At 39.0% G+C, this 26,952-nt stretch overlaps 1 protein-coding gene across 2 annotated transcripts in view; it reads right to left on the bottom strand.

The window, feature by feature from the left end:
• pcdh11 (protocadherin 11) overlaps window positions 1–26,952 on the bottom strand; it is a 144,466-nt gene that overhangs the window by 37,512 nt on the left and 80,002 nt on the right. The window contains exons 5-6 of one of the 2 annotated variants that reach the window (XM_059345922.1): window positions 21,682–21,717; window positions 15,335–15,533 (exon numbers count right to left, since the gene is read on the bottom strand). The exons of the other annotated variant lie outside the window; for it this stretch is intronic. Of the exons in view, the coding sequence (XP_059201905.1) occupies window positions 15,335–15,533; window positions 21,682–21,717 (235 nt within the window). The remainder of the gene's footprint in view (window positions 1–15,334; window positions 15,534–21,681; window positions 21,718–26,952) is intronic. 2 annotated transcript variants of the gene reach the window in all.

The following is a 26,952-nucleotide window of genomic DNA, read 5'->3' on the forward strand; positions in this document are numbered from 1 at the left end:
GTGATATAAAACACCGTGGGTCCAGTTAAGGGGGAGAAAAAAAAATCCCATTTACAAATTGTGTCCTCGTTTGTTAGTGCCATGGCACCTCAATTACCCAGTGAGCAGGTTTTTATTTATTCATGCAGACAAAGTCACGTATTCATGAGGATTAACCCGAAACTCGCTCATAGACTGGCAGGCACAGATTGCATATTTTACCATATGAGGAATAGCTGACGCGTTTACCCTCAGAAGATTGAGAGAAAGCAAGATGACAGAAGGAGGAATGGCTGCGTGAGCTTTTGGGTCACTGCATGGTCAGTTTCACTAACTTTATTCTGATTTGTGTTTTCAAGAATATATAAGAGGGTTTTGTGAATAATATGTGTGCAGTGGCGAGCCTTCTTGCTTGGGAGAAGGGAAAGAGCATATGGCGCTATTACACGAGATAGGAAAAAGTGTAACACTTTGTATTTGTAATCCTACTTTATGTTTCCTCCCTGTGGAATATGGGCTCTGTATCCAAAACTGCAAAACTATTTGAAAGGAAATATTGCCTGAACAAATCCAAATACAACATCCAAATCCACATCCACAAACAAGCTTAGAAACACAACAGACAATATATGCATCAATTCCCGTAACTAAAAAAGTCATACAGTGTTACCCTGAATGCCAACAAAATACATTCCCTTCAGATCAAATGTACTCTCTCCGGAAAATATCAAATCATCCTAATAGCCAAACTTCTCTTCAGAAATTGTTAGGGAAATCCTCTGTCCCCTGTCATATTACCCACATTTATCAGGATGCAGCTTAGCCATTACGTCTGGGGGTTTATCAAATTATCTGCTTGCAGAATGGCCGAAAAGGGACACATTACAACCAGCCGACTTTGTCTGAGCTGCTGCAAAGCAATATTCCGGGATGCTGCAGCAACCAAAAGCAAATTATGGTGAACATAACACAGAGTTCAGTGGAGCGTTAACAGAATGGATGGCCCTATCCTGATTTTCTATCTGTTGGGACAGATGTCCCTAAGTCTCTGTGACTCGTGAGGTGGACGGCCCTGTAAGCGATGGCAGATGCTCCAAAGGTAAGACAGATGGATGTTGCCAGGGTTCTTGAAAGTATGCACATTTTTCACTTTGGTAAGAATGAATATTAATATTTTACAACACAACAATGTTAATTGTAATGCTGCGCTGGAAATGAAGAAAACAAAACTTATATTCCTCCATGTGAGGTGTTATGAGAAAATAAACAAGATATAGCTTTACTAAAGATAAAAACTGTTATAATACAGGATAAAGTGTGTATTTTCAAGTCATTTTATGGAGACAGAAATTCTTTAATAATATCCCGAGGCTAGGACTTCTGTGCCTTGTTAAATGTTACTCAACGTTGAAGAAAGTCCACAAAACTGCAGTAAAGAGAGACTGTAGTTTGTACCTTATATGTGATTTCTCTTGTCTTGAACAGGTCTGAAAGGTGAAGACAATACGCAGGTCGCCTAAACATTCATTATTTCTAATTGCCAGTAGGGGACAGCTCCCCTGGTTTCTGAGTCAAAGTATATTGAAGTCTATGAGAATTACTCTATTTCTCACTAGGGCTGAACGATATCTCGATATAAAAAATATATTGATATATTTTTAAATGTGATATGGAATTAGACCATATCGCATATATGGATATACTTCAGTTTTTTTTCTTTCTTTATATATAAATGCTGCCCTTACTAGGGTTTGTCATATTTAGTTATTTTGTCACATTCGTTATTCTTTTCTCTTTTTCATACGCTATTTTTATTTAAGATATTTTTTTATTTAAATGTGCACTTTATGGAGCTTTGATTAAGGTACTCCTGTTGTTATAAAGTATTTATGTTCACTTAATAAATGGTTTCAATAAAACGTCTTGTGACATGTCATATTTGGCTTTTACTTTGACTGAACATTTGCTCTCACTTCGCGATTACATTCATTTTGTAATTCGTGATCCCATTTGGAATGAAACAGACAATAATACAATGCAATACAAATACAATTATGCTGTTTTTTGAGTTGGTGTCCATGTTGTTGTCTTCGAGCTTTGACCTTTTTAGTGTATTTTAAGTCCATGAATATTAATTATAATATTTTGGCTGCTTAAAAATGTATTTTGTAGACTTTATTTACACTAAAAGACACTCCAAGGAGTTGGATATGCATTTTTTCTGGTAAGTACATTTTAAGCTTTTTTTTCGCTAGCTAAGATTAGCACGCAAATTCATATAAACGTTCATGTAAATTATAGGTGTACCTTGCTAACCAAACCAGCTAGCTAGCCTTAGCCTTTACTGATAGCGTTCTGCTTCTTAGCTTCATCCTCTCATCCAGAAATGGTCAATTCTGGCTCCAAAGAAACAACATGGCAACGGCAAATATGCTTTAGTCAAGGCTTTAAAACAGTCCACAAACCAATGGGTGCCTTCATGGTAACTATGTTCGCTTCTTTTATGTTAAAAGTTTAAAGTTGGAATAATATTGTTTTCAGACAAAATCCTGTTAATTGTGGATTTCCTCTTCATTCTGGTATGTTTGGAAGAGATTGATTAATAAAGTTTTTGGAAGACATAAACTTTATCTGTCAAGAATAAATCACATTGTCACAATCAATTCATAGAAAGAGGTAAAAATATTTTATTCCAACTATATAACATAGAAATGCATCCATTCATTGTCTTTGATAAGTATAATTGTCTCTCTGTCTATATTTATCTGCAGCACAAATTGTGTACATGTACTAGTAAGAGCACCCATGCATGTGAATTTGTATACATGTATGCCTGTTCAGATCCTGGCAGCTGCTGACATGTAGGCTAAACTCAGCATTTCTCAAGCGCCATGCTTTCTAATACACTGTGATATCGAGCTCTCATTGTTGGGTAATTGCCACTGATGAAAAAAAAGAACAATATTTCATTCAACACAATCTGCGGTAAACTGAAATCAATGAGGCTGAATAGTGTGATTAAAATTTGATCGGATCACTGACGACCAACAATGACAACAAACATGGAACAGAGCTCCTTTTTTTTTGAACAGACAAAGCCGCTCAGTGGTTTAAATGTTGTTCAGTGTGGCCAGGATAATGGCAGCCTATTGATCCTCTTGGAATTTATTCTAAAACCCCAACTTTTTTCAGTTTTTCACATTAAGTTTGAAAAGAGGCTTTGACTCTACACGAGACCTGGTTATTGAAAAACGCTGGCAGACTTTTCTGTTTGAGTTTTGGAACGTTCTCGTGTTGGGCTGCTGCGTTTATGTTTGATCTCCTCCAGCAGGAGAACCACACTGAAGAAGGATCAGCGAGTGGAGGCTTTCAAAGACCCTTAGGTTGTCAATGGTAGTGTTTTGTGCTCCTTAGTTGTATAACGTGGGAGGTTTGTTCAGCGAGATTCAGATCAAGGTGTATGTATGTGTTTGTGTATGCTTGGTTTCTTTGAATGCCTGGTTTTTGAAGTCTCTCCATGCACTGTGCGTCTGTGAAAAAAACAGCTATTAATCAAGTAACCAAATACCAAACAAGACTTTTTAAATTTTTTTATAGAACAAAAGCAGATATACAAAAGAGGGAAAGGAAGTAGGTCAGGTTTTAAGCTTTAAGTATGATGAAGTTGGACTTTCAAAAGAAACCTTCCTTGCAACACTTTCTCCTTAATTCTCTACAGATTCATTAAAATGAACAATTAAGAAACAATTAGTGTGTCTTTTTACAGAATGCACACACTGTTTGTGTGGTCTGTTCTACTTTATACAGCGTACACTGATTTATTTTACTCCAAGACTAAAATGGTCCCGGACTGACATTTTCTGGCATTTTTAGCGGCTACCTCTCCCTTATTCTCGTTATCTGTGCTTGCCTTCATTTTAAACATTTATTGTTTATGCTTTTCCTCTCCAGTGTATGTTTAGACAGGCATATTAACAATGAAAGGTTCTAAAACAAACATTTTAAAAGAGCGCTTTTGGTAATTACATTTATTGGGGTCCTTCAGGGCTGATTTTAGGAGTGCATTCAACAATAATAAGAAGTTAAGGTGCCAGAAAAGGCTTTCTATGATGTGTTATATGGACGTGTGTTCCCTTAATCATCCTTTATATCACATGAACTACAAGCCAGCCTGAGACCCCCATGGCACCTCTGCTCACACCACCATGTGTTGCATTAAGGGTGTATTACTGCATGGACCAGTGCCTCCCAGATGCGACAGCAGGGCTGATCATCAATTATTATACCTCAGTGGATCAAAATGAGCATATCCGCTCATTCCAACATCCCGAGAGCTGGCCTGTGGCGGCTGAGCGGCGGCTTAGTGCACCTCCAACCCCCTCCCCGTCCACCATCCCCTCTGCACCTGTAAGCTCAGCGACACCAGCCGGAGCCCTCACTGAGGCAGTGGGACATGCCTCGAGACAACATCTGCCTCCCCTTGGTGACCTGCCGAGTTAAGCCAACTGCAGAATCAAGGGCATGCTTGCAGAGGTCCCTGATTTTATCATAACAAAGACTTTGCTGCCGCTGCTGCCTGTAACTGGCTTCAGGAGACGTTCCAGTCTATTTTCTGCTAGCACTGTGAACTCACTCTGTTGAACACTGTCTTTCTTTTGCTCTGTACTTCTTTCCCTTTATGCCATTCCATCTAAAATGTACACCAGGGGATACATCCAAAAAATACAGATTTTACACTGTGAAGCCATCAACTGCTACAGTTGAAAAAAAAAAAAAATTAGAAACTTTGAAAAAAAAAAAAAATCCAACAAAATACTGGAAATGTGCCCTTTCCCTCTGTTAATCTAATTCTTGCTGCACTCTCACAATCACTTCTGTGAGGGTTTAGCTAATCGGCAGGCGCCTCTGTTTGACAGATGTTTGACACTTGAAATCCAGCGGGACCCCTGGCTAAATGGAATCAGGACAAATCAATGCAATCACGCAGGTGTCTGGGGGAAATAGGGACAAAGGGACACAGGCTGTCTGCTCGCACACAAGAGCTTCTGGCGGGGGTTGAGCACCAGGTCTCCTTCTGCATGGAATGGCAGACCGACTGACCTCACGAGTGCTACACTGCCTTGAGGTCCCCACAGATGCCTCACAGAGAGCCCGGGCAGAAGTGCCTCGTGAACTTGACCACGGCGAATGTGATGAATGCCTCGGCTCGCTCGCTGAGGACTGTACACAACAACCGGGTTTATGTGTTCAGTGTCAAGACCCTCAAAAGCCCCCTGTCATTTTCTGTTAGGCCAAACATGTCCTGCAGGGCCTACTTGAAAATCTACCCCCTCAGCATATCCCATCTGAAAAACCGCATCCTCTTCCCTCTCTCTTTCTTCCTGCACTCATTCAGCAAAACTCCTTCTTGCTTTTTCCTTGCCACACTCTCACTCCATTTGTCAGAGTTACCAGCTTGTGAGTGCTTTCCGAAGTGATCCACTTGTCCGTGAATACCAATTTATCAACCAGTTAGTGCATACATTGATTGGGTGGGGATAGGGCCCTATACAGTACAGAGGGAAGTAATCCCATTCATGGGTGCGCATTCAACACCTGGATTAAATCACAGCTGGAAGCCAGGATGCAGATTAAAAACATACTGTACCCTGCATGCTTTTATTATATTCTAACCAATTGAATTAACTGCTGGTAACTTCATCAGAATTTGTGATTGTGTGTGTGTTTACGTGTGCCTTTGTGCGAGCATAGGTGTGCGTGTGTGAACTGTTATGCATGAGATTTATTGCGATTTTATGCCCGTGCTTGTGAAATTAATGATTTCACAGGAAAATATTGCATTTCTCATGAATGACACATTTTACTTGAAATATGCTAATACCTGAAATATAGACAGATGGCATCATAGTTGTAGCCGTCTGTCATCATATCATTGATGTCATTGCAGCAATACTGCAGCTATCACTGTAAATTGAATCTCATCAAAACTGCAGTTTATCTCCTAGTGATTTCTTATTGAAAAATAAGCCAGCAGAGAAGCAGCAATATAATTTTACATTGGTCACAGCGTGCCGTTTTCCCAGCAAATCTCCCTTGTTTTTGTTCTCCTTTCTTGTCTGTCAGCATACATGTAACACTCATTTTTCAATACACATGCTCTTTTTTGGACAATGAAGCTTAAAGATGTTTTTTGCCATTTTGTATGTTTCTAGCTGGCCATGCTGTTCTGCAGCATATCAAGACAAGCCAGGTCAATAACATTAAAGGCTGAGAGAGTTGGTGAAAATACAACCCCTGTGATGCTGTGGTCCGCTCAGCCTTCAGGAGACATATTGATGCACAGTTATTCTGGTCAATAAGTCCTTCTGAGCAGGGGCCATCCTTATCCTTGAGACCGACTGCATGTGAAAAATGAGAAAGGGATGAGACCATGCATTTTAATCTGTCTAAGGCGTTATATCTTAAAGGGGGAAGAAGGGATGAGAGGAGAGATGGAGCATGTGGAGAGAGAGAAAAAAAAGGAGGGAGAGAGCTGCACTTCCTCTAACCCCGTCTCAGCCTCACTAATGCAGTTGTTAACAATAAACCATTCCATCGGTTATACAGAAACACAACACCTCCCAGCCGGAGCATAATGGCTTTATTGAAATATGATGCAGGCTGACCTTTGACCTTATGTCAGAATATATATAGCAACAAATCTGAAATTAGGAGATTTTGTGTTCACATATTTTCATATACGAAGATGTTACAATTTTCCATTCAAAAGCCAAAGAAAAATCCATCTCCATTTCAAAGATATGGATTCAACGTTTGCTGCCAAGACACTGGAATAAAATAGGACATAATGCAATGCTCTGGGTTGAAGTCTGAATCAAGAAGTGGCAGCTGTGTACTTTGTGTCTCCAGTATGCGTATTTGTGTTAGTGTTGTGTGAGGCGGGGTGGGGTTGCTGGGAGGGACAGGAGCAGTTAAATTGCAGTGGAAAATGTTAATGCAAACACAAGCTCTCCAACTAAAAATGAAAAGCAGTGGGATTTTTGTAAAAAGCTATCTATAACAAATGGCCTTGAATAAAACATTAGCACATCTATATTTTATAGCTTCCCATGTTTTCCTTCAGCTTCTGAGGGGAGTGAAAGTTTCTGCTCTCTCAGACAGGTAGCCTCAGCTCCTCACACTGGAAGGACAGCGTGGTTCTGGAGAAGTGTTGGGAGGTTTGTGGTGTCCACATCGGCAGTGAGATTTCCTTAAAGTTTAAAAGTTCAAGTAAGTTGAAAAAAATGATCTGAGGAGTTCTGTCTTAAGAGTGTTTTCTGGCTGCTTGGTTTTAACCAGATTAAATTAAACGAGGATAAAAACATTTGATACATTTCATTTTGCATCATATGCCAAAGACACTGTTCGCATCCAATAAATTGCTTGCCCATTTTTTCATTTCCGGCGTGTTTTGTTTTTTTAATGATTTATGTTTGATGTTACTGAGATCTTATCAGCTACACAGGATCAAGGACCGAAGTATTTGACCTCTCCTGAACCCTGCATTTCACAGGTTTAATATGCAGTCCGAGCCATATTCCACTTTAGGAATCACAGAGTCAGTGAAATGGAACAAAGTGAATTGCTGGCTGGGGCCTTTGAGCCTTTATCCTTGTTTGAAGTCTCTCTCTATCCCTGCCGAGTTCAGAACACATTGTCCAGAGACACGATCAAACTTGGCAGTTATTGATCCCTTCCCAAACCAGACACAAGACTTACCGAACATGTTAACAACTTCGGAATGAGTATTTTAATTGTACAGGTCTTTCAAAAACCCACTCAAGTCACAGTGCTGCTGAGCAAATTTGTAGCGGCAACTTTTGGACAGTGGAACACGGTGTTTCCAGCCAACTTTTTCTTCAGAAAATCTCGCTGTACTCTCTGAGTATTCAAATCACATCTCCCAGGGCACACCAGAGCATTACAAAAAATGTTGAAATAAAAGTAGTGATGTATTAGCAACAAAAAAAATTCTAACATTTAAACAGTGTTTTAATACTCCAAAATAGCTGAGTTAAATAACTAATTAAATACAAGTTTATTAAAAAAGGTTCATTTTTAGATTTCTGGTGGAAACAAAAAATAAGCTTTTGGCAATCCTTGCCTGCACAAATACAATAAGTTTAAAGATAAATACAGATAATGTGTCTGTGCTGTAGACTTTAAGATCTGTTTTCAGTCTAAGCTCTTGTCTAATTCAATTAGATGGTAAGTCAGCTCTCAGCACTGTGATAATGTGGTCAACTTCCATTATCAGCCTGGTCTCCAAAAAAGTCTGTTACCATGCAACTGAACTGCACAGCAAATTATGTTTTGAGGGAAATGTATTTTCTCCTGGGTTACATGTGCTTGTGATGTTCCACAAAAACATTTTATAATCAAAGTCTGCAGATGAGGATGCATGCAGGTATTTGGGGTGACGGCCTGGTCAAAAAAAGCCCCATGTCAACATTGAAATTTTTACGTATCAAATGAACTCATTTTAAAAAAGCCAACATCTCTTCACTGCCTCATTTAATAATTCTTCTTCAAACCCACCTTTTCTACTTTTCTTTGTGTTTGACACTAGCCTGGCTAACGCCAGACTAATCACAAATGAGATGTCTGCTGTCCCCCAGCTCGTAGCGAGATCACCGGCGTTACAGCAGCGAGCGGTAGCGGGGCTAGTTGGTAGATTAGGCTTTGGCCAAATCCTGTCGGAAGCAAGGCTAAAACATCCTTTTTGGTGGTGAAACAGGAGTTTAAAGTCAAACGTTGTTCTTCTTTTAAAATCAACTTTCGCTCTAAACTATTTAAAACACCATCTACAGCTAAAGAGAGCTTGGCGTCTGCTGCAGCCATGTTGGATCCATAAGAAAACTACAAAACTACAAGCTTCCGTCTGGATCTTTTACTAAACCTAACAAAGTATTGTTGTTGCCTAAACTTAACCAGGTAGTACTTAAAACTACTGCAAATATCTCGCAGTGTAACCACCATCCATGTTTAAACTGTAGTTTTGTTACAAATAACAATGTAACCATGTGTTTAAAACTGCAACTGTAAAGGGGGGAAACTCTCGATACCCTAAAAGGGAAACTGAGAATACAGTTTGTTTCAAAGGTACGGAAACTTTAAATGCCATGCTCTGATTGTCCCAAACCCTTTGAATATCTTTTTCCTGCTTGTCCTGTTGAGATCGGGATGATTGTACCAGAAAGCCCCTGTCTCAACTTCACAGAAGACTCTGGCAGGGCAACAAAGAAGGGGCCTAATACTCTGGAAGAAGAGGTTTCTAACATGACACTTCTCAGTCGTTTGAAGGAGGGTGGAAAGAGATTTCTGCGAGCTGGGTTGACTCCTCTGGATCAATAGCTCGTCTCTCTCTCTCCTAGACAACTGGTGTGGCATTTGAACCAGATAAAACAAGGGTTCCCCTCCACCTCACCTCTGAGAACTGAGCACTTCCGCCAAATCCCAATCGGTTGAGAAGGATACAGATGAGTCCATCTAAATCCCCTTCTGACTCAGCTCTAGACCCCCGGCGGTCAAAAAAAGGAGAGGGAAAAAAAAAAAAATCTAAAATCATCTTAAAAGGAAAGGTCCAATCTATGTAGGTTAATACTCACTGTTGCTTCATTTAGCTCTGTTGCAGGCCCACTGGGGCAGCTGTAAAAAGTTCTGGGAGCCAGAAGGCACAAAGGCTTTTATTTATTTATATGAGGGAGAATATATAGCGGCAAGCAAACTGGTGCAAATGATCTGAAAAAAGAAAGAGTTTGAAGAAGTTATCTTGTAGATTGTGGGATAACTGCAAGAAAAGGAATAGGCTGCATTACCATTTTATGTGCTGCATGAATTAAATATACACACCGCAGCTGGAATATCTCTGATAACATGACAATGTGTAAGGTCATGATGTGAAATGAATGAGAAATTCTTCATCCCATTTTTCAGCAACCACCAGTGATTTACCCTTAAGCAAGGCACTTCTTTGCTTTTAATTACTTTAGTGAAGCGGCTCATTTGTCAGCAGCAGATGACGAGATGTGCTGGCAGGAGTAAAAGGTTGCACTACGTGTGTAAATGTGCAGAAGGGCACTACTATCAAAGGGAACGTCCGCTCGGCCAACTTAACATGAATGAAAGTTGAAAAAAAAAAAAAAATCAAGAAAATCAAGCCTTACAGTCTAGCAACAGTTCATCTTCTTTCTAACCTGTGGTCAGCCAATTATCTGGATCTTGCTCCAGTGTTGCACTTTAAACTCTTTGAACAAGGGTCCTCTTCTCCTTTGCATGTCAGCTTAGTCTTTCCCCCTGGTCGCTGATGACATTGTAACACTAATTACAGCTAATTGTTCTATGCTGAATGGATTTAGTCACATTGCAAATGATATGCCATTGGTCAGTGTCACAATGTTTCCACAGAAAAATTCAATGGGGAATGGAAATTTGCACAAATGAATGTAATTAAGAAGCACATTCATTACTTCTAATTGCATATGAGAACCCTCAAAGTGAAACTGAGATTGGACTCATATGAATAATTAATGCAGCTAACTGTACTGAACACTATGGCGTTGTTGCCGTCACATAATGATGTGCTAAACTATTGGTATGTATGACAAAATGTAGTGCTACAGAAAAAAAAAAAGTTGAGCCCACTGAGTTGTACAGTTCCAATCACGACTTTTTTTTCATGCTTCCTCATGAAATCTCTTTATTCATGGGCAGATTGTGTCTAGACAGTTGAATTCCATTCTTAGCGCAAGCTCTGTACTGACGCCCAGACATAGTCGGTAAAGTCGGAGTTTTGAGAAGTATTAAAAATTCAAGTGGTCCCTGCACACTAGATCAAGTCAAGTGGCCTTTTCCGAAGACATGAAAAAGGGCAGCTGTAAATCACTCAACTGGAAACTCAGTCTGAGAGCTATTATGAAAATTTTGGACTGACAGAAATCAAAGAGTTGGGAACATAACCCCCACAAAGTATGAACCCGGCAAGCTTTTAATCAGATTATTTGTCTACTGGCATCAGGAATTATATAACGTGCTCTAAAAGCCTTGTAAACAAAATTACATAAAGAGAAAAAAATAATTTAAACATAAAACAAAATCACTGATTGAAATCTATTATTTGATGAAGCAATTTTCTTTTGCAGAAACTCTGTAGTTTCATAATACGCTGCGCAGTACATTTAAAACTCTAATCTTATTATACTAGCAGTGTTTAAAAAGGATTGGCTTATTTTAATAGCAGATTTAGATCTTAGACAGACAAGGTGTAAGCTGGTCATTTGAAAGCCATATGCCACAGATTAGGATACGGCACTATACTGTACAGCTTTTTCATGTTTCTTTCAGAGACTGAAAGAAACTGCCTGTAGTGAGCTGCTTGTACTGTAAGTGGGCAAAAAGCACAAGCTCTTAAACCCCTCTGCTCCAACAACAGGAGAAAGAAATAAGTATATTAAAAATCGTCAAAAGAACAAAATTGTGTATTGTTTGAAAAATGTGAAGGATTTAGACTGAGGGATTTGCGCCCACTTTTCTGCACTTTGTCTGGAGGCTTAGTGCTGTTTGTTGTTCGTGACATGATGATTTCCATCATTCAGGGGGGGAAAAAGCTTTTTAGGACATCATTTAGTCAGCATCAGGATTCCCCTAAAATAATAAAAATATAAAAAATAAAAATACATGATTTAATTACTCAATGTCAACAGAACTTCACTGATCACAAGTGCAGTCGCATTACTAAAAACAAGGACAATGCTCATTGCTATTGAAAAAACAACAAAAACAAAATCCACAGGACACAATGTCTGAGCCAAGATGGGTCAAGAATGACATTTTCATCAACTGGGTGCTTTTAGTATTCCATTAAACAGTGCACTTAGTGAATCCAAGAAAAGTCACTCACTACTGCTGCCTCGCAGGCGATACTCAGTAAAACTGAGCTGAGGAAGCCACTGCACTCTGTACAAGAGAATTGAAACAGCACATCCTTCGTATTGGAGGGAAGAGATGCATCACATATCATTATGCATTCCTGTTTTTGATGTTTTGATGAAGTGTTGCAATTTGGCCTAAAGGGACAGGTACGATTCATCATGGCTAATTGTTCTGGATGTGTAGTTCTGTAAAAGCCAGCTGTCAGACGTATGGGGGTTGGACCTAAAAACACACATGCTAATGATATTAATTTGCAGCTTTTATCTATTTGTCGCGACAGAGGAGGAAATATCAAAACCTTTGGAACAATGTGTGACAAAAGAGGCGACGGCACAAAGACTGATGGCGGGTGGTGAAGTAAGCCTGGAGGGGGAAGCAAGAGCCCATAAAATGAACAGCCGCCTTACTCATAAATAATAGAAACATAAAATGTCATATGAACTTTATTTCAAGAGTGGGTGGTCTAATAAAGATGCAGGTTTAAAGAGGAGTTGAGAAATTCATTGTCATAAGAAGGCCACATGGCTTGCCTTTGGCACAGACAATTATTCACCGCGAGTTGACATTCTGGTCCAAGCTGACGCACCTTTACGAAACAATGCAGCGTTTGACTCCTGAAATTCTCTTTCCACCGACTTGAGTCCTTCAATCTCCCGGCTCCATTTCCTCCTCTTCACTTGGAGTCATTCCATCTCCTCACCCCTCTTTCCACGTTTCCTTGTTCTTTCTGCTTTACAAATTCAGTCGACATGATAAGAGATTGCCACCGCCATGCCAGCCTGGTGCTCATTGATAAAACCATATCTAATCCATCTTAGGCCCCCCTCTGTCACCAACGCACTCATCTCTGAGTCGGTCAACATGCACAGGATCCATCTCTCTTTTTGAACCGAGTGGCACAGAGTCGCAGAGTTTATCTTTAAACTTCTGGAAGGAGAAAATGGAGCCGGATGAGTCAGGCGACTTTCACTCTGTCTTCAAATGATGTGCGAGCGTGTGGTGTGCAGGCGTGTGTTAAATCAGCAACATCTAAAAGCAAATGAAAGAACTTTCTTCACTTGAGGTGAGAATATATGGCGCTTAAAGTGTATTTACTTAAATTAAAGAAATATTAAATATGAACTTCCTGTATTTCCCAGCACCCCTGAAAGGCAAGCAATAAATATCTTACATCTGCATATTTCCACATATATTTCATAAGGAATAATATATATGCAAGTATAATTAATCTTATCCCTGCTCATATGGTGTTTACCCAACCCTCAAATATGATCAGGTACCTTTTTTATGGTTACATCCATAAGAATATAAATTTACTTTATATAATTTGGTGTGATGAGGTTACACACAGCATTAATAGTGGTTTTGTGGTGAAATAGGTAAAATGACTATTCTAAATATCCAACAACTAATATTAGACTTTAATATCACACTTTCAGTTAAAGTCTGTTAACACTCTCACGCTGATTTTTAATGCAGCAATTTGTAAAAGTACACATGCATTTACTAAATTAGCATGGTCTTCTATCTAAAACTAATCCACTTCAACAAATATTACCCCAGAGGGAGAGGGAAATAAGTGCAGTATTTGAGTAAGTTTATGAAGTATGAGATGTTTATGTCACTGAATATTAATAAGATGATGAGCAATTGCCTCTGTATGTGAACAAATCACATGTATGAATCACTGCTGTCACCGTGGCGCATATATTAGAGGGAACAGCTGTGAATAGAGAGGTTTGATCATTAGATGTATGTGTTTGCATGTGTGTTTGATACGCACGCCTGGTGTGTCTGTGTGTGTGTGGAAATGAAGGTCAGCTAGAAGTGTGTGGCTATCTTGTAAAAAAAAATATATTTCCTGCTGTAACTTGCAATATCCTCTTATCAAAAATAGAAAAATCACAAATGGGACCGACCTTTGCATGTAAATGAACAGGAAGCCATCGCCAGCATGTCACCCATCTTGTCTAATGTCTAACAAATGCATTCACAATCACACTCACACTGACACCCAAGCCCCGGACCTGTCAGCGCAGCTGCTGGGGAGGCAGATGCACCGAGGACTGTTGTCTCACTTACAGCTATGACACAATGGCTATACTACTTGTAGGTGTATGCAAAGCAATCTATTTCTTCCTGTCCTGTAGATTTTCTCTGCTGGATGGAAGAAAAAAAAATATTTTTGCATGACAGGTAACTCCGAGCAATGGCTAAAGCATTTCATAAAGTAATGAAACACACGGGCCACATGAGGAGTGAAGGTCTGCACCAATCTGAGCCTCGATCCAGCCTTCAATACACGACGCAGGGTTACCTCCAGAAAATAAAATCTACCCCACCAGGACAAGAATATCCAGCCTGATGTGGAGGGGGGATTGGTATGTGACAAGGACATGGATAGGGGACTCAGAATAGCCTTGTTCATGTTAAGGTGGAGCAAAATCATTTCAGCTGCATCATTGGCATGCTGCCGGTGCACAAGTTTTGGATCTACACAACAACTCAGGGTCCTCTGTGGTGTGTCTTAAGCACACTTCTTTTCCCCCTCAGCCAGTTATTTGAGCAATGATTTAAAAAAAAAAAAATCTGTTGTATATGCATGAGGAAGGAGTTGTGCATCCCTGCGTTCAATGGGGCTTTTTTATGAAGAACATCATTGGGCAGTAAGCCATGCAGTGACAGCTGTCTTGTGAATCATTTGAATAAATTCAGCAAAGAGTTCCAACTTCTGAGGTATAATTCCCCTTACATTGTACGGCTTAGCACTGGGCAACATTGACTAAATTCAGCCTTGTAAAAATTAATTGTTGATAATAAATGCACCACTGTGCAAGTTGCACATTTATTTTTTATTTTTTGCGCTCCCATGACAACAATTTTACTACTTGTTTTGATCTAATCCAATTTATTTGCATTTCCAAAGCGACTGTAATGGTTTTTGGTTTTAAATCTCCATACGTAAAACTGACAAATACAAAAACATGAAACTGGAGTTTATTTCACTGTCAGCAGTGCAGCTTTCCATCCTGGTTGACTTCTTGTGCAACAAAAACTGTTGTCCTACTCGACTGAGCAATGTCCTCGCAAAAACAGCATGTATAGCAAACAAAAATTTATGTGTAACTAGCTTGTTACTAGTTATTTGACAGGAAATGGTGTCTCGTTAAATGTTTGCAAGGCTGTCTTGTTTCTATGACAATCACAGCTGTAATCTCAATGAATGATTTTACTGTCAAAAAACACAGATGGCCACTTGTAAATTACATTATGGAGAGTCAGCCTTAAAAAGAAAATCACAAAAAAGGACAAAAGTGAAAAAAAAAGCACACATAAGAGACAAAGAACAGATTTGCCTGCCGTCTGAGGAGAATTCAGTACTCACTAGATTCAGGGTCTGAGTTTCCATCTCCCTCGGTGCGGCTGTTAGGTGATGTTTGCTCGTAGTACTCCTCCTGGGGGAAGCTGAGGGGAAGAGGCTGGGTGGTGCTGGCCGTGCTGCTAGGCTCCGGGTCTCCCAGCCCGCTGTCACTGCAGCTCTCCTGGGAACCGTCTGGAAGATGGAACGTCACGCGGCGCTGGGTCTGGAGCACAGCAACAAATAAGAAATGTTCTGTGAGAAACCTGTTTAAAATGCATAAAATGTGTAAAAAAGGAAATATAACTCAAGGAAGTACAGCAGCAGTGTATTGTTGGTGAGAATTCACCATTAAGCCATGAATCTGAGAGCAAGTCCTGTTGTCCTGCAGGTCACACCTTAAGACTGAGGTTAATTTTGCAGTGAAAAGATTAAGAAGGTCATTGAATTACTAAACTTTTCTTCAAGGGCCCTGAAGTATGTAGCTTACAATAAAAATGCTTTTACTGTGGAAAAAGGGTGAGCAATAAAAGAAAAAATATCCAGGGTTAAAGATATTGACCTCTGCAATGCCTGCTCCCACCCAGGTACAATGGAGATGAATTTTATGGTGTTTGAAAGATCGTATTTAAAAATCAACAGCGATGTTTCTCTCCAGAAACAGTACGAATGGAACACAATGGGAACTGTTTTTAAAAGGATTATTTTTTTGGTACTTTCAATGCAAACTGTTCACAGTGAGGTATGTCCACACGGACAAGGACATTCCTTCAGGAGAGAGCCATTGTTGTCATAGTTTAAAAAAAATTCACATTTTAATTCTTTGAGCACAGCAGTTGAAACCTCTTTTCTTTCTATTGTATTGGGGTGAGGACAGAACTTTTAAAACCTCGGAACATAAAACTATCACAACAGATTTTTTATTCGGGTGAATTGATCAACCTTGTAATAAAAGTTCATGTATTCATCCATTCAAAGTTTGATCCGTGTCCCTTAGTTATTGCTACACAGTCTTTTGAGTTATTTGCAACTGGAGAGAAATACTTAAATTCACATACTGTCATTCTGGGGATGTTCGAACCCTGGTGTTAAAGAAGATTCGTTATAGGTATTCTCTCTGCTCCTTAAGGCAGTGTTGGCACACCACCCGTGTCTGAGATTATTAATATCATGAGTGGTGACAATGATGCTCGTTTATGGGTGAATGTGTACTGTGAGGCGGGCATTTACAAGGGATATCCTCGCCTAATTGCATCAAGTGTTGTTGCTCCACGCCCAGCACCGCATCCATCATCTTTACCTGCTTTTAGTTGGAAAATATTCCAAAATTGCAATCCTGTCACCAGGGGGGCTAATTGAAACAGTGACCTCATAACCCAAAAAATGATTTCTGCTCTGTTGAGTCTAGTGAATTACTTTTTCAGATAATAAACCGACTAAAAGATTTATAATTGAGACTTTCTGTCCTGATAATAGATGGGATGTGTATTAACAGGTTGAACTATGTCCTAGTTTCCATCTCACCCAGTTTAGACACAAAAGAAGTGGAAATGTGTTTGGAGGCTGAGACTTTGATTTGTAAAGTCTTGGGGATCACAGGAGTGTGGGCATTTTCTTCTGAAAGGTGCAGGCCTCTTTGATTTCTCTGGTGGTTTACAGAAGTTCATGTTGCGACCTTTCTTTGGAGCTAAAAAAGAAAACACATCCTGTGTGTGTAGCGATGTCTTCTGACATGTTAGCGGTTCCTACAGAAAGCAAGCCACACAGTTACAATCATTCTTATTGTTAGGCACAGCGGGTAATCTGTACATACCACAGATTTCATATTTTTTGCTCCAGTTTTTTTTTCTATCTTCCATCTTTATCTATCTATATCTTGAGTTTGACAAAGAAAAAAATAAGCAGTGAGGAGATCTCAAAAAGGAAATACAGGTAAAATTGTTGCATTGTGATATATAGTGCGGCTTGAATTCATGTCTTAACATGACTCCCTGAGTAGCATCATACTGCATCACGCTGTATAGAAGCATAAAACACATAAAATATAATTACGCCCTCAGCTTCGGTTATTGCGGTGAATTTTATTCGTCCCATTATTCAAACTGATAAGAGATTTTTCTTTTTCAAGAGCACATACAACTGCAGCGCCAATTACTATCTTGATTTTCCACATCGCTGTTGCAACAAAAGCAATGTGCAAGTCCTGAATTAAAAACATCATTAACACATGCTCCTTTAAGCTCAGGAGGAGGTGATGTCTCTGTTCGAACATATTTTTCCTTAGCCACTATAGTGCGTAGATAAAGCACTTATTGTTCTTTGATAAGACTAAGTAAGGCTGGGAAAATAGGAGAGAGGGAGAGTGAAATAAAGTCTGGCACTAATGAAGGACAAACTGCCAAAAACCAAGTGCACAAAAAGCTTCATTTAAAAACTATCAGAGAGGGTTGACTAACCTAAATCCACACAATTAGCACCCTGAAAGCACAACTGAGTGGTTTTCAATGCTGTGATGTTGAAACAGCTAGCTAAATATTCTATTTACTTGATTCATCTAGATCCTGAGGCCACAAATCACTGTGTGTCAGTGTTTGTGAGTGTCTGTGCGAGTGTATGTTAGTAAGTAAAAGACAGATAAGAAATAAGGAGAAAAAAAGTGGAAAAAGGGCACGCAGTCAGAGAAACAAACACACACAACCTTCAATTCGTGTGAGATAACGACTCAAAAACAAAAGCTTTTTGTTGCTGTGGTGTGTGTTGGGGATATAAGAAACAAAAGAGTTATCTGTTTACATGCACCGCACTAATTTCTTAACCATGCACAAATACATTATGCAGGACTCCTTGAAATTAATCTTATTTTTACTGCATGGCATTTTCTGCTGCCAGATGCTGAGGTATATTTCTAAGGTTCGGTAGAGAAAGGAATGTTTTCCCTCACTCCTCATGTGGTTTTATTCATTTTCTAAGACGGAGAAGAGACAAGTACCTTACTGGCAAAATCATATAGCTCTGTGTGCCATGTTTGCCCACGCTTTCAAGTAGTCTAAATATCTACTTGTTCTCAAACAGCGTTGGCAGCTGTTTCTCAAATTACTGGAGGATGCACACAAAAAAGCAAAGTCCAGGTTCCAGCAAAAGAAAGAGCCTACTTATGGAAGGTTGGCAGCGCTACAAAAAGCATGCTTCCTCTCCACATGACTCTAATTATTGGAAACTTGCTCCAACAATGGCATCCAGAATCTATTAGAACAAACAGCTGTCCATGACAATTAGGACATAATCATTTTGCATAAGGGAGTGTCTTCATTTTTAGAGGCTGTTTATTCAAGCCCATTCAAGTTGGTGCCAGATGTTAAGAAAAGCCTAATTTGATTTCACGATGCACTCAATACTAAGTCATTTAGAGCCACATTATTAATTACAATTAAATACTATTAATGAGCGTTAAATAAATAAAAGTTTTGCTCCCAGTAGGAATGACAAATGTGAATAAAACATTAATGTTGAAAGACAAACATGACAAACAAAAACAAACATTCGCCGTGGAGTCAAGGTGAGTGTTTTGCTAAGCATTATCACTTATTTAAAGAAGCTGCCAGAAATCCATAAAGCAAAGACAAGCTGCGGTAAGAGATATCAAGACCAAACAAAGCCCGTTCAGCCAGATAAAACACTGCCTTGAGAAGTATGTACACAGAGATAAAATGAACAGGAGAGATGCATGCCAAGTTCTACCATATAACAAGCCAGCTATCCAAAAGCCTCCCTCTGGTAACCACCCAGACAATAGGCAGCTGGATCCACGGGTTACCGGATTAGAAGTCCGTTATATTTAGATGTAGAAGGAGGAGAGGCCAAGTGGCTGCAACCCTGTCCTTTGGTAAGGCCACAGCTCTTTGAGTTTTATTATTATATATACTTTTCCCCCCCAACTACCACTCTCTAGAAATAGCAAGAAGTCAGTGCTGCGCAGAGAAGGACTTGGCTGACAACCACCTCACTTTGAGTGATAAACAGGGACCACTTAGGAGTGAATCAGGGGAGATTGGCTCTGCCATTTCAGATAAGGATCAGCTTGCGGGCACACCTAGACCTGCATAAATCTGCTCAGAGGAGATGGTGATTTGTCATGTTGCACATGTCCTATGTAGAGGGAGAAAAATAATAATAATAAAAAAAATGTGGCATTGGTGAGGTACTTATCCCAAAAGATGCTGTCCCACATGTCCCTATTCTGCTTGATGTCAAGATCGTGTAACATCCACAGAAATCTGTTAGTGATTTTACTTTTTAGGTGGCGTCCCATCTATTTGTACATGCTGTTCCAGTGCAGCCTATTATATGTGAGGTGATATGCCACTGTGTGCGAAATGATGAGTTAGCAGGAACATGCGAGGAGGGGGTGATTGTAGCAAGTGGGTTGAGTGATTACTGAGTGATTTTTGACACATCAGATTTTTTTTCTTGTATCAGTTTAATCTATTATTGAGTCATATGCTATGATGATCTCTGTGTGCAACGTGATAGTATTGGTAACATTTCCCAGTCCTAGCAAAGCAGCATCTTACACTGAGCTAATGCTATTCTGAGAACTAAAATACTCTAATAATAAAAATAACTTACTTCAAATAATATGCTGCATTCATGTGGTTTTGAACTAATTGGAAAAATAAGTTTCCAACTGGGAAAATTCATGTGAGCGCTCCCTCTAGAAGGAATAACAACTCCGAAAGTCACCCGAATTTTTTGTACACAGCTTGCTGTGTTTACATAATAAAAAAATGGCAGGGAAAAATAAATATTCGATTAATGCTAAGAAAACTGCAATGCATTTTTTTGCTCACATTTGTAATATGATATTAAGTTGTAACTGTTTTTGAAGTCAGGCAAAGCAATATTTTGTTGTGTGGGGGAATATATGTGTTTAAACGCTCTCAGCCACAGAGAGCTGCAACAGAATAATATGTTGATCAGCAAATCAACCTCAGACACAAGGCATGTAATGGGCGAAGGTTTGATCCGTTAAATACACAGAGGATCAGGGAGATTTCAAAATAAAACACAGCGGATCGTCTTTTTCTGGTGAGATCTTCGCCACAAAGTGATTATGTACATTCACTGAGTGAATATTTAGAAAATAAAACATATATTTCTCGCTAGAAATGGAATCAAAATCCATTTTTATGCAGAAACAAAGTCAAAATATTGATTTGAAATCTGTGTCAGTTTCACGGAAATTTGTGTGATTCCGTGGCTATTCCATGGATTTTGAGTTAAGCAAATCCATGGCTATTTCACGGATTTCTGTGAGACCAGGTTGTAAATGTCCCTGGCAAACATTCTAGTCTCATTTAGCCACTTGTTAGCAACCGCCTTTTTAAGGACATGTAAAAACTTTAAATTCACAAGAGGGGGTATTTACTAATGTCATGGATGCAGCAATATTCAACAATACTTAGACTGCTGCGCTCTAAAAACTACAGCTAGGTCTAAACACAAGAGCCATGGTGTGCAGCCGCATTCTCTGCTGTAATTGAAAAAGTTTGAATAGCGACCTATTGTGCAAACTAAGAACTCAGAGTCCCACTTTCATTGACCAAAGACTGGTGAACTCTGTGTCTGTGTGCAGACATGAACTGGAATATAAACAGAGTAACTGAAAACTGAAAAGAAAAGAAAGGGTATGACGGTCAGATGCCACAACTCAATTGGATTTAATGTTAATGGAAGTGTGAAATGCCCTTGAGCTGAGTTGAATATTTCACTTAAACAAGCAACAATGCAAAAAGTAAAGACGTTTTCATTTCTCTCTCAGCAAAACATTACAGTACAGCTACTCTTGCTAAAGAAAATATAAAAATTTAAAGGGATGAGAAAGAAGCTGTTTCTGTTCTTAATGGAAAAAGATGAAGTTTGTGAACACATTTCTGCTATACAAATAAAATACAGCACAGTGTGATGAAAAGAATCTGTGCTATCTTACAAACCCCAATCGTATTCATGCAACAATAAGGTCACAAAGCAAAGCAATTGTACAGAAAGATATATTTTAAAAAAGTTGAGTTGTGAACACAATGAACAGATCAATCATTGCTGTTGGGTGAAAACCTTACATCTCTAAAATAAACCTTTTTTTATATAAAATGGGTTTTATAAGGGTTTCATAATCGTTTGAGGCACTGAACCTTCCAACTTAAGTCAAAATATAATCAAACCATTTTGAGGTTTTCAAATGGCAACAATAGGTACATTTCAGGCAGGGAGATTAAAGGGGAGAAATGCTAATTTATTGTAGTTATAACCTGTGTAAAATATAGTAATAGCCATTATGCTTATGTAAATGTACATGCAAGAGCAGAGGACGGACTTACATTCACAGAGGTTATCTTGCCAAGTTGACAGGCCTCCTGCAAAGACAGAAGAATGGTTATTTCACATCGCTGTCTGACTGTAACTCTGCAGAGGATTTACTATAGAGATGGATATTCTGAGTCAACAAAGGAAACTGCACTGGGAACTTTCCAGTCTTCTTAAAGTCAGTCAGAGTTCACAATTGACAACCTCATAGATTTACACTCTTTTTTTTTTTTTAAGTTGGAATTGAGATTTAGGATACATATTGATTTCTTCCTCAGACGCAGAGTTTGTACAGCGCATTCCCGTGCTCAGTTGGCGCGCCAACAAACCAGGCTGCAGAGTACACACCCTCTCTGCAGAAATGTAAAGAATAGGGCAAACCTGACATCCTGACAACAGAAGCCATACAACTGACACTTTGATAAAGATGTTTTCTCTGCATGTCAGGGAGGAAAGTGAACAGAATATCAAATGAAGCATCAAAAATTAACAATAAACAGCAACAAGCTTCTAAATTGGGAACAAAAGACACCCGCAAGCCTGCAAAATAGCATCCTCTCTCTGGGGACTGAGATAACTCACAGAGAGATAAGAGTATTTAATTTTTAATCACCAATTTTGTTTTCTTTGTACTGTGTATAATAATCTGAGTACATGACTTGATTTGCAAAGAAAATAGAAGAAATCTGGCAGTGAGGAGCCACTTAGACAGGGGAGAAGCAGAGAGGACTGCTGGGGTGGAACGGTAAAACAATGAACAGGAAACAAGTTCATGTCAACAGATTATCCCGCCATAATTGTTCACCGAGGGATGCTACTGACTGAGCGATGGAGCCGCGCACCCAAAGCTATTCATCAAAAACAAAATGGAGCTGGACAACTAAAGTAAATTAAAAAGTAAGGGCTCCAAACTTGTGAAAAATAACTGCCTGGCACAGTAAAATAAATTCTATTGTAGAGTATTTATAATAAACAAAGTTTGTGCGGAGACAGATTTAAGGCATACTTAGAGGGATGGTTTGGATTTATTTAAGTGTGGTGGTATGAGGTACTTGTCCATCGACAATATATCCTACAGTAGATGGCAGTCAGCAGCCCCAGAGTTTGAAGAAGAAGAAGAAGGAATAAGGCATGGAGGCTATATGGGACAACAGCAAAACATATTTTAGCTACCAACAGAAGCCCACCTAAAAAAATAAAAAAATAAAATCAATATCAGTTTAAGTGGATGCTATATTCTGAATATTTTCAATGTTTTACCTTGCTGTTCAAGTTGACATAAGCAGAATAACAGGATGCTCTCTTCAAAGCCACCAGACTCCATTGAAAACAACAGGAAACCCTGCAGAATACTGGAGTTGCTTGTCGGCCAAAGTCTAGATGAAGTTCTTTAACTTGCTTTTTTTTTTTAAATAGTCTTTTAAACACCTAAGTATCACATTAACACAAACAGGATAAACAACTGAGGCACCTATAGACCAGCAGCTCCTGTGATATGCAAGGTAAAATTATTGTTTTAGTCAATTGAGTCTGGTGGCTTCAATGAGTTAGTCTGTGAATATTATCCATAACATGTCATATACGTTTGTCTCTTTTTCAACAGATTCATGATTCTGAAAATCCATTTTGGTAACGCTTCATAATAAGGTCCTTAAAAACCATTAATTAACAAGTAATAAGGCATTGTTCTCGCTTTAGATCCGGTAGTTGCAAAAAGCATAGTTAACTTATAGTTAACTTTTAATAGATGAGCAAAAAAGTATATTTTAATATCAATAAGCAAACAAAATAAGATTAATAAAGGCATGGCAAAGACATAATGGGTGGGTCATGGGTGTTTGTAATGCCATTATTAACACTTATATAAGCTTATAAACACACAATAATGTTAATAAGCATCTTGTAAGGACTTAAAAGGGCCATATTACTTGTTAATTAATGGTTATTACAAGGACCTTAATATAAAGCGTTACCTACATTTTTAATTTTGCGGGTATCATTTTGAACACTTATACCCATTATGATGCTCTGCTTGCCAACAGCTACATTTTCCAGTGTTGTGCTGAAAAAGTTTCGGGGCTGGCTATTACTTGACAACACTAACCTCATATCATGTCAAACTGTATCATGTAACATTAGTGGGCAGCTTTGCTTTCTGTAAAAAGGCAGTAATAAACCCACTACCTAGCCAGAACCCAATGAAAGACAAAGTTACTAACAAACTGCTAAACATAGTGGGGAGTTCAGCAGCTAAAACGACAGATATTCCCCACAGGAGTTGGTGGAGACTAAAACACAATTAACATTAGGGTAAACCTTGGACTTAACATTCACTCGGTGAAGAGAATGGCAAAGTTGCTTTGTGCCTGCTTGATGTGTACATAGGAAACTTTATAAGGCGTGCTGAATTAATGTTGTGTTTACAGCTTGTGGAGCTACACTTTCTGGAGCTGCCCTCATGTGGCAAACATAAATGAATGCAGGTTTAATGTCCAAAATAAGTGACGTAAAAAAATATTATGACATATGGCAGAAAGAGTGATGTATGTTAACAAGTAAATTTTCTTTGAAGGTTTTTTTGATTGACAGTTGCTAGCTCAACTGTCCTGCATACGTTTGGTGGTCCATTCTTGAAAATTAATTTTGTGAATAATTATCTAAAAACCACAGCATCATATTCTTATTAAAAATAAGAGGTTGGAAAACTACAAAAACAGGAATGCACAATGGATTGATATGCATGATTGATGCAGTCTAGATTATTTTCATTACATATAAAGCATGCAGAAGTCAGCTATACAAAAAAATTGCAAATAGGAACGACCTAACATGACTGTTCTGCATATGGAGACATATATAGGCTATGTATAAATAGATCTTATAACCTTGTCTTAGGCTGGTAAGTATAGTTCATCCTGTACCCATCACTACACCACACGCACATTAAGGCTGGGACATGCTCGAGCACTAACCGCTATAAATTAATTGATAGTGATAAAGAATGTAAAATGTCTCAGCTTTATTTCTTAAATGTAATTCTTTTTAAAGCTACATTTTCTTTTCTTTTTCCCTTTAGCATATTTGAGCACAGTAACATTTGTCAGGTCTGTTTAAGGAATTCCTCATTTGCATCCACTGACTGGTCATTTAAAGCAGGATTTTACTCGAGGCTGCCATCAAGCAGTTGTTTCTTCTCCAAGTAATGTTTTATTCAGCATCTCGTGACACATACTTCAAGTTAGAGACCTTGCCAACCAATTAAATATATGATAATGTACAAGGGGGATCTGAAAAGGTGACCTTTACTTGTCTCATACTTAGCTGACATTCAAAATAGTGGTTGAACATCTGATTGCTGTAAACCATCAATGTGTGCGTTTTCTTGTTTTTTCTCCTCCTCAGTATGGATTGGTCAGTGACCCTCTCTCTCTGTATGCGCGCCTCTCAAACTAGTGGTTTCAAAGCACCCACATGTGAGCCTGGGAGAGAGAGTTATGCTTAAGATAAGTGCATTTGTTGGTGAACCACATCAAAGTACAGAGGGATGTCTTAGTGAGCAAAGGCAGTGGAGCTCGAACCGAGCCTTTGATCACCCCAGGCACTCTGATCATTAAAATATTGGATAAATAATTGATTAAAAACACCAGACCTTATTGTGCTCTGTTTCTGTATCCAAATGAATCCCAATTTTTTTAGACACAGTGACTGCACAATGAATAAATGCATATAGGTGGGAGTGGAAGGAGCATATAGTGCAGGCTACAGCGTCGTATATGCCGTGCATTCACACAATGCACACATTTAATTATATTTCATATTATTCTAAGGTGCACTTTCTGACTACAGTGCAGTCTTTGAGCTCCGCAGCACTTAGTTACAGAATCAATTGTAAAACAGGTCGAAGTGCTGCAATAACCTGACTTCTCCGGCGTGTGGCTGAGATACGGCCTGGCAGGTTGGCATAGATGTAGAAGGACAGGGTTATAATCAAAAGGCATAGACAGAAGGTAGTGCGTTCCAGCTGTGCGTAGGTGACTGGAGGGTAGCTAATATTACATCTACGGTGGAAGCCTGCAGTGTGCAGGAGAAAGACAATGAGCCCACTGTGTGCATACCGGAGATATTAAAAAGAGAATTTTCCTCCAGCTTTTGTACATACAGTAGTGTATCTCCCTCAGTACATTTATGTTTACATGTAGAATGTAAAAATGGATCTAAATTAATCAAGACTTCATAGTTAGTAACACTAAATCCCTGCACTGTAATAAAGAAACTATAAAATATGAAGCAAACAGAAAAGCAAGCTCTTTACAAGTTATGATGAGGAGACCACAGCAAACAAAGAAAACTAATTCACTGTAAGTGATTGACAATTCTCTGAGAGCTGCCTCAGCTAATGTTGAGTTCGTGGTGCTCAAATTTCATCAATCTCTTAATACAAGCAAAAGTGAAAAGCACAGAAACAAACTTGGCAGTTTGTACATAAAAAGTAATATAACTTACTTGTTCTCAAACAAAAAAAAATAGCCAGAGGAGCTGTTTCCAGACACAATCAAATAACTACATCTGGATTCTCAAGGTCTTGTTACTCCGATTTCTTTGATGAGATTTTCTCTTGACTTCTGTGAGCTTGATGACACAGACGACTGTCAACATGAGATTACTAAAGGAATAACAATCATATTCCTTTTGGTCAATTTCAGCAATCACAAAGGCGGGTGTCAGTCGGCTTCACAAGGACATGTAAATAACAAAAACAAATATATAGAAAATGAATCCCAGCATTGTTATGTGTCCTAACTAAATTGGCTGACAGCATGACAGTACATAGCTTTGTTAAGTTATTTCCAATAGTAATGAGTTCAAAGTTTAAAAAAAAGAAGTGGTGTCTCAAGACGCCTTGCTGCAGTTTGTGAAAAATAATTTTAAAGAGTGTATGATGTGATAACTTCAAGCTACACTGAAAGCCTTAAAACCCGTCGTCCCTGGGGTCCCCGTGCTCCTAATAGTTTAACACTAATGAGATCTGCTGCTCCCATCTCTACAGCCTCCCACATTACACTATATACTTCGTAGTGTAAATACCTTTGAAGGTGGGGAGAAGCACAGAGCGAGACAGGAAGCACGCTAGCTAGCCGCAGTCTCTTGAGCTGCCAGAGCTCGCCCTTGCGTATTTCACATTTGTTTTGACTCTCACTCAGGAGTTCATTGGTGGGGCTCACTACAGCGTGCTGCTGTTCAATTCAGCCAGTCTCCCCGCATCAAGTCTGTGAAAATAATGGTCA

The sequence above is a fragment of the Centropristis striata genome, chromosome 12, assembly GCF_030273125.1.
Source record: "Centropristis striata isolate RG_2023a ecotype Rhode Island chromosome 12, C.striata_1.0, whole genome shotgun sequence".
NCBI lineage: Eukaryota > Metazoa > Chordata > Actinopteri > Perciformes > Serranidae > Centropristis > Centropristis striata.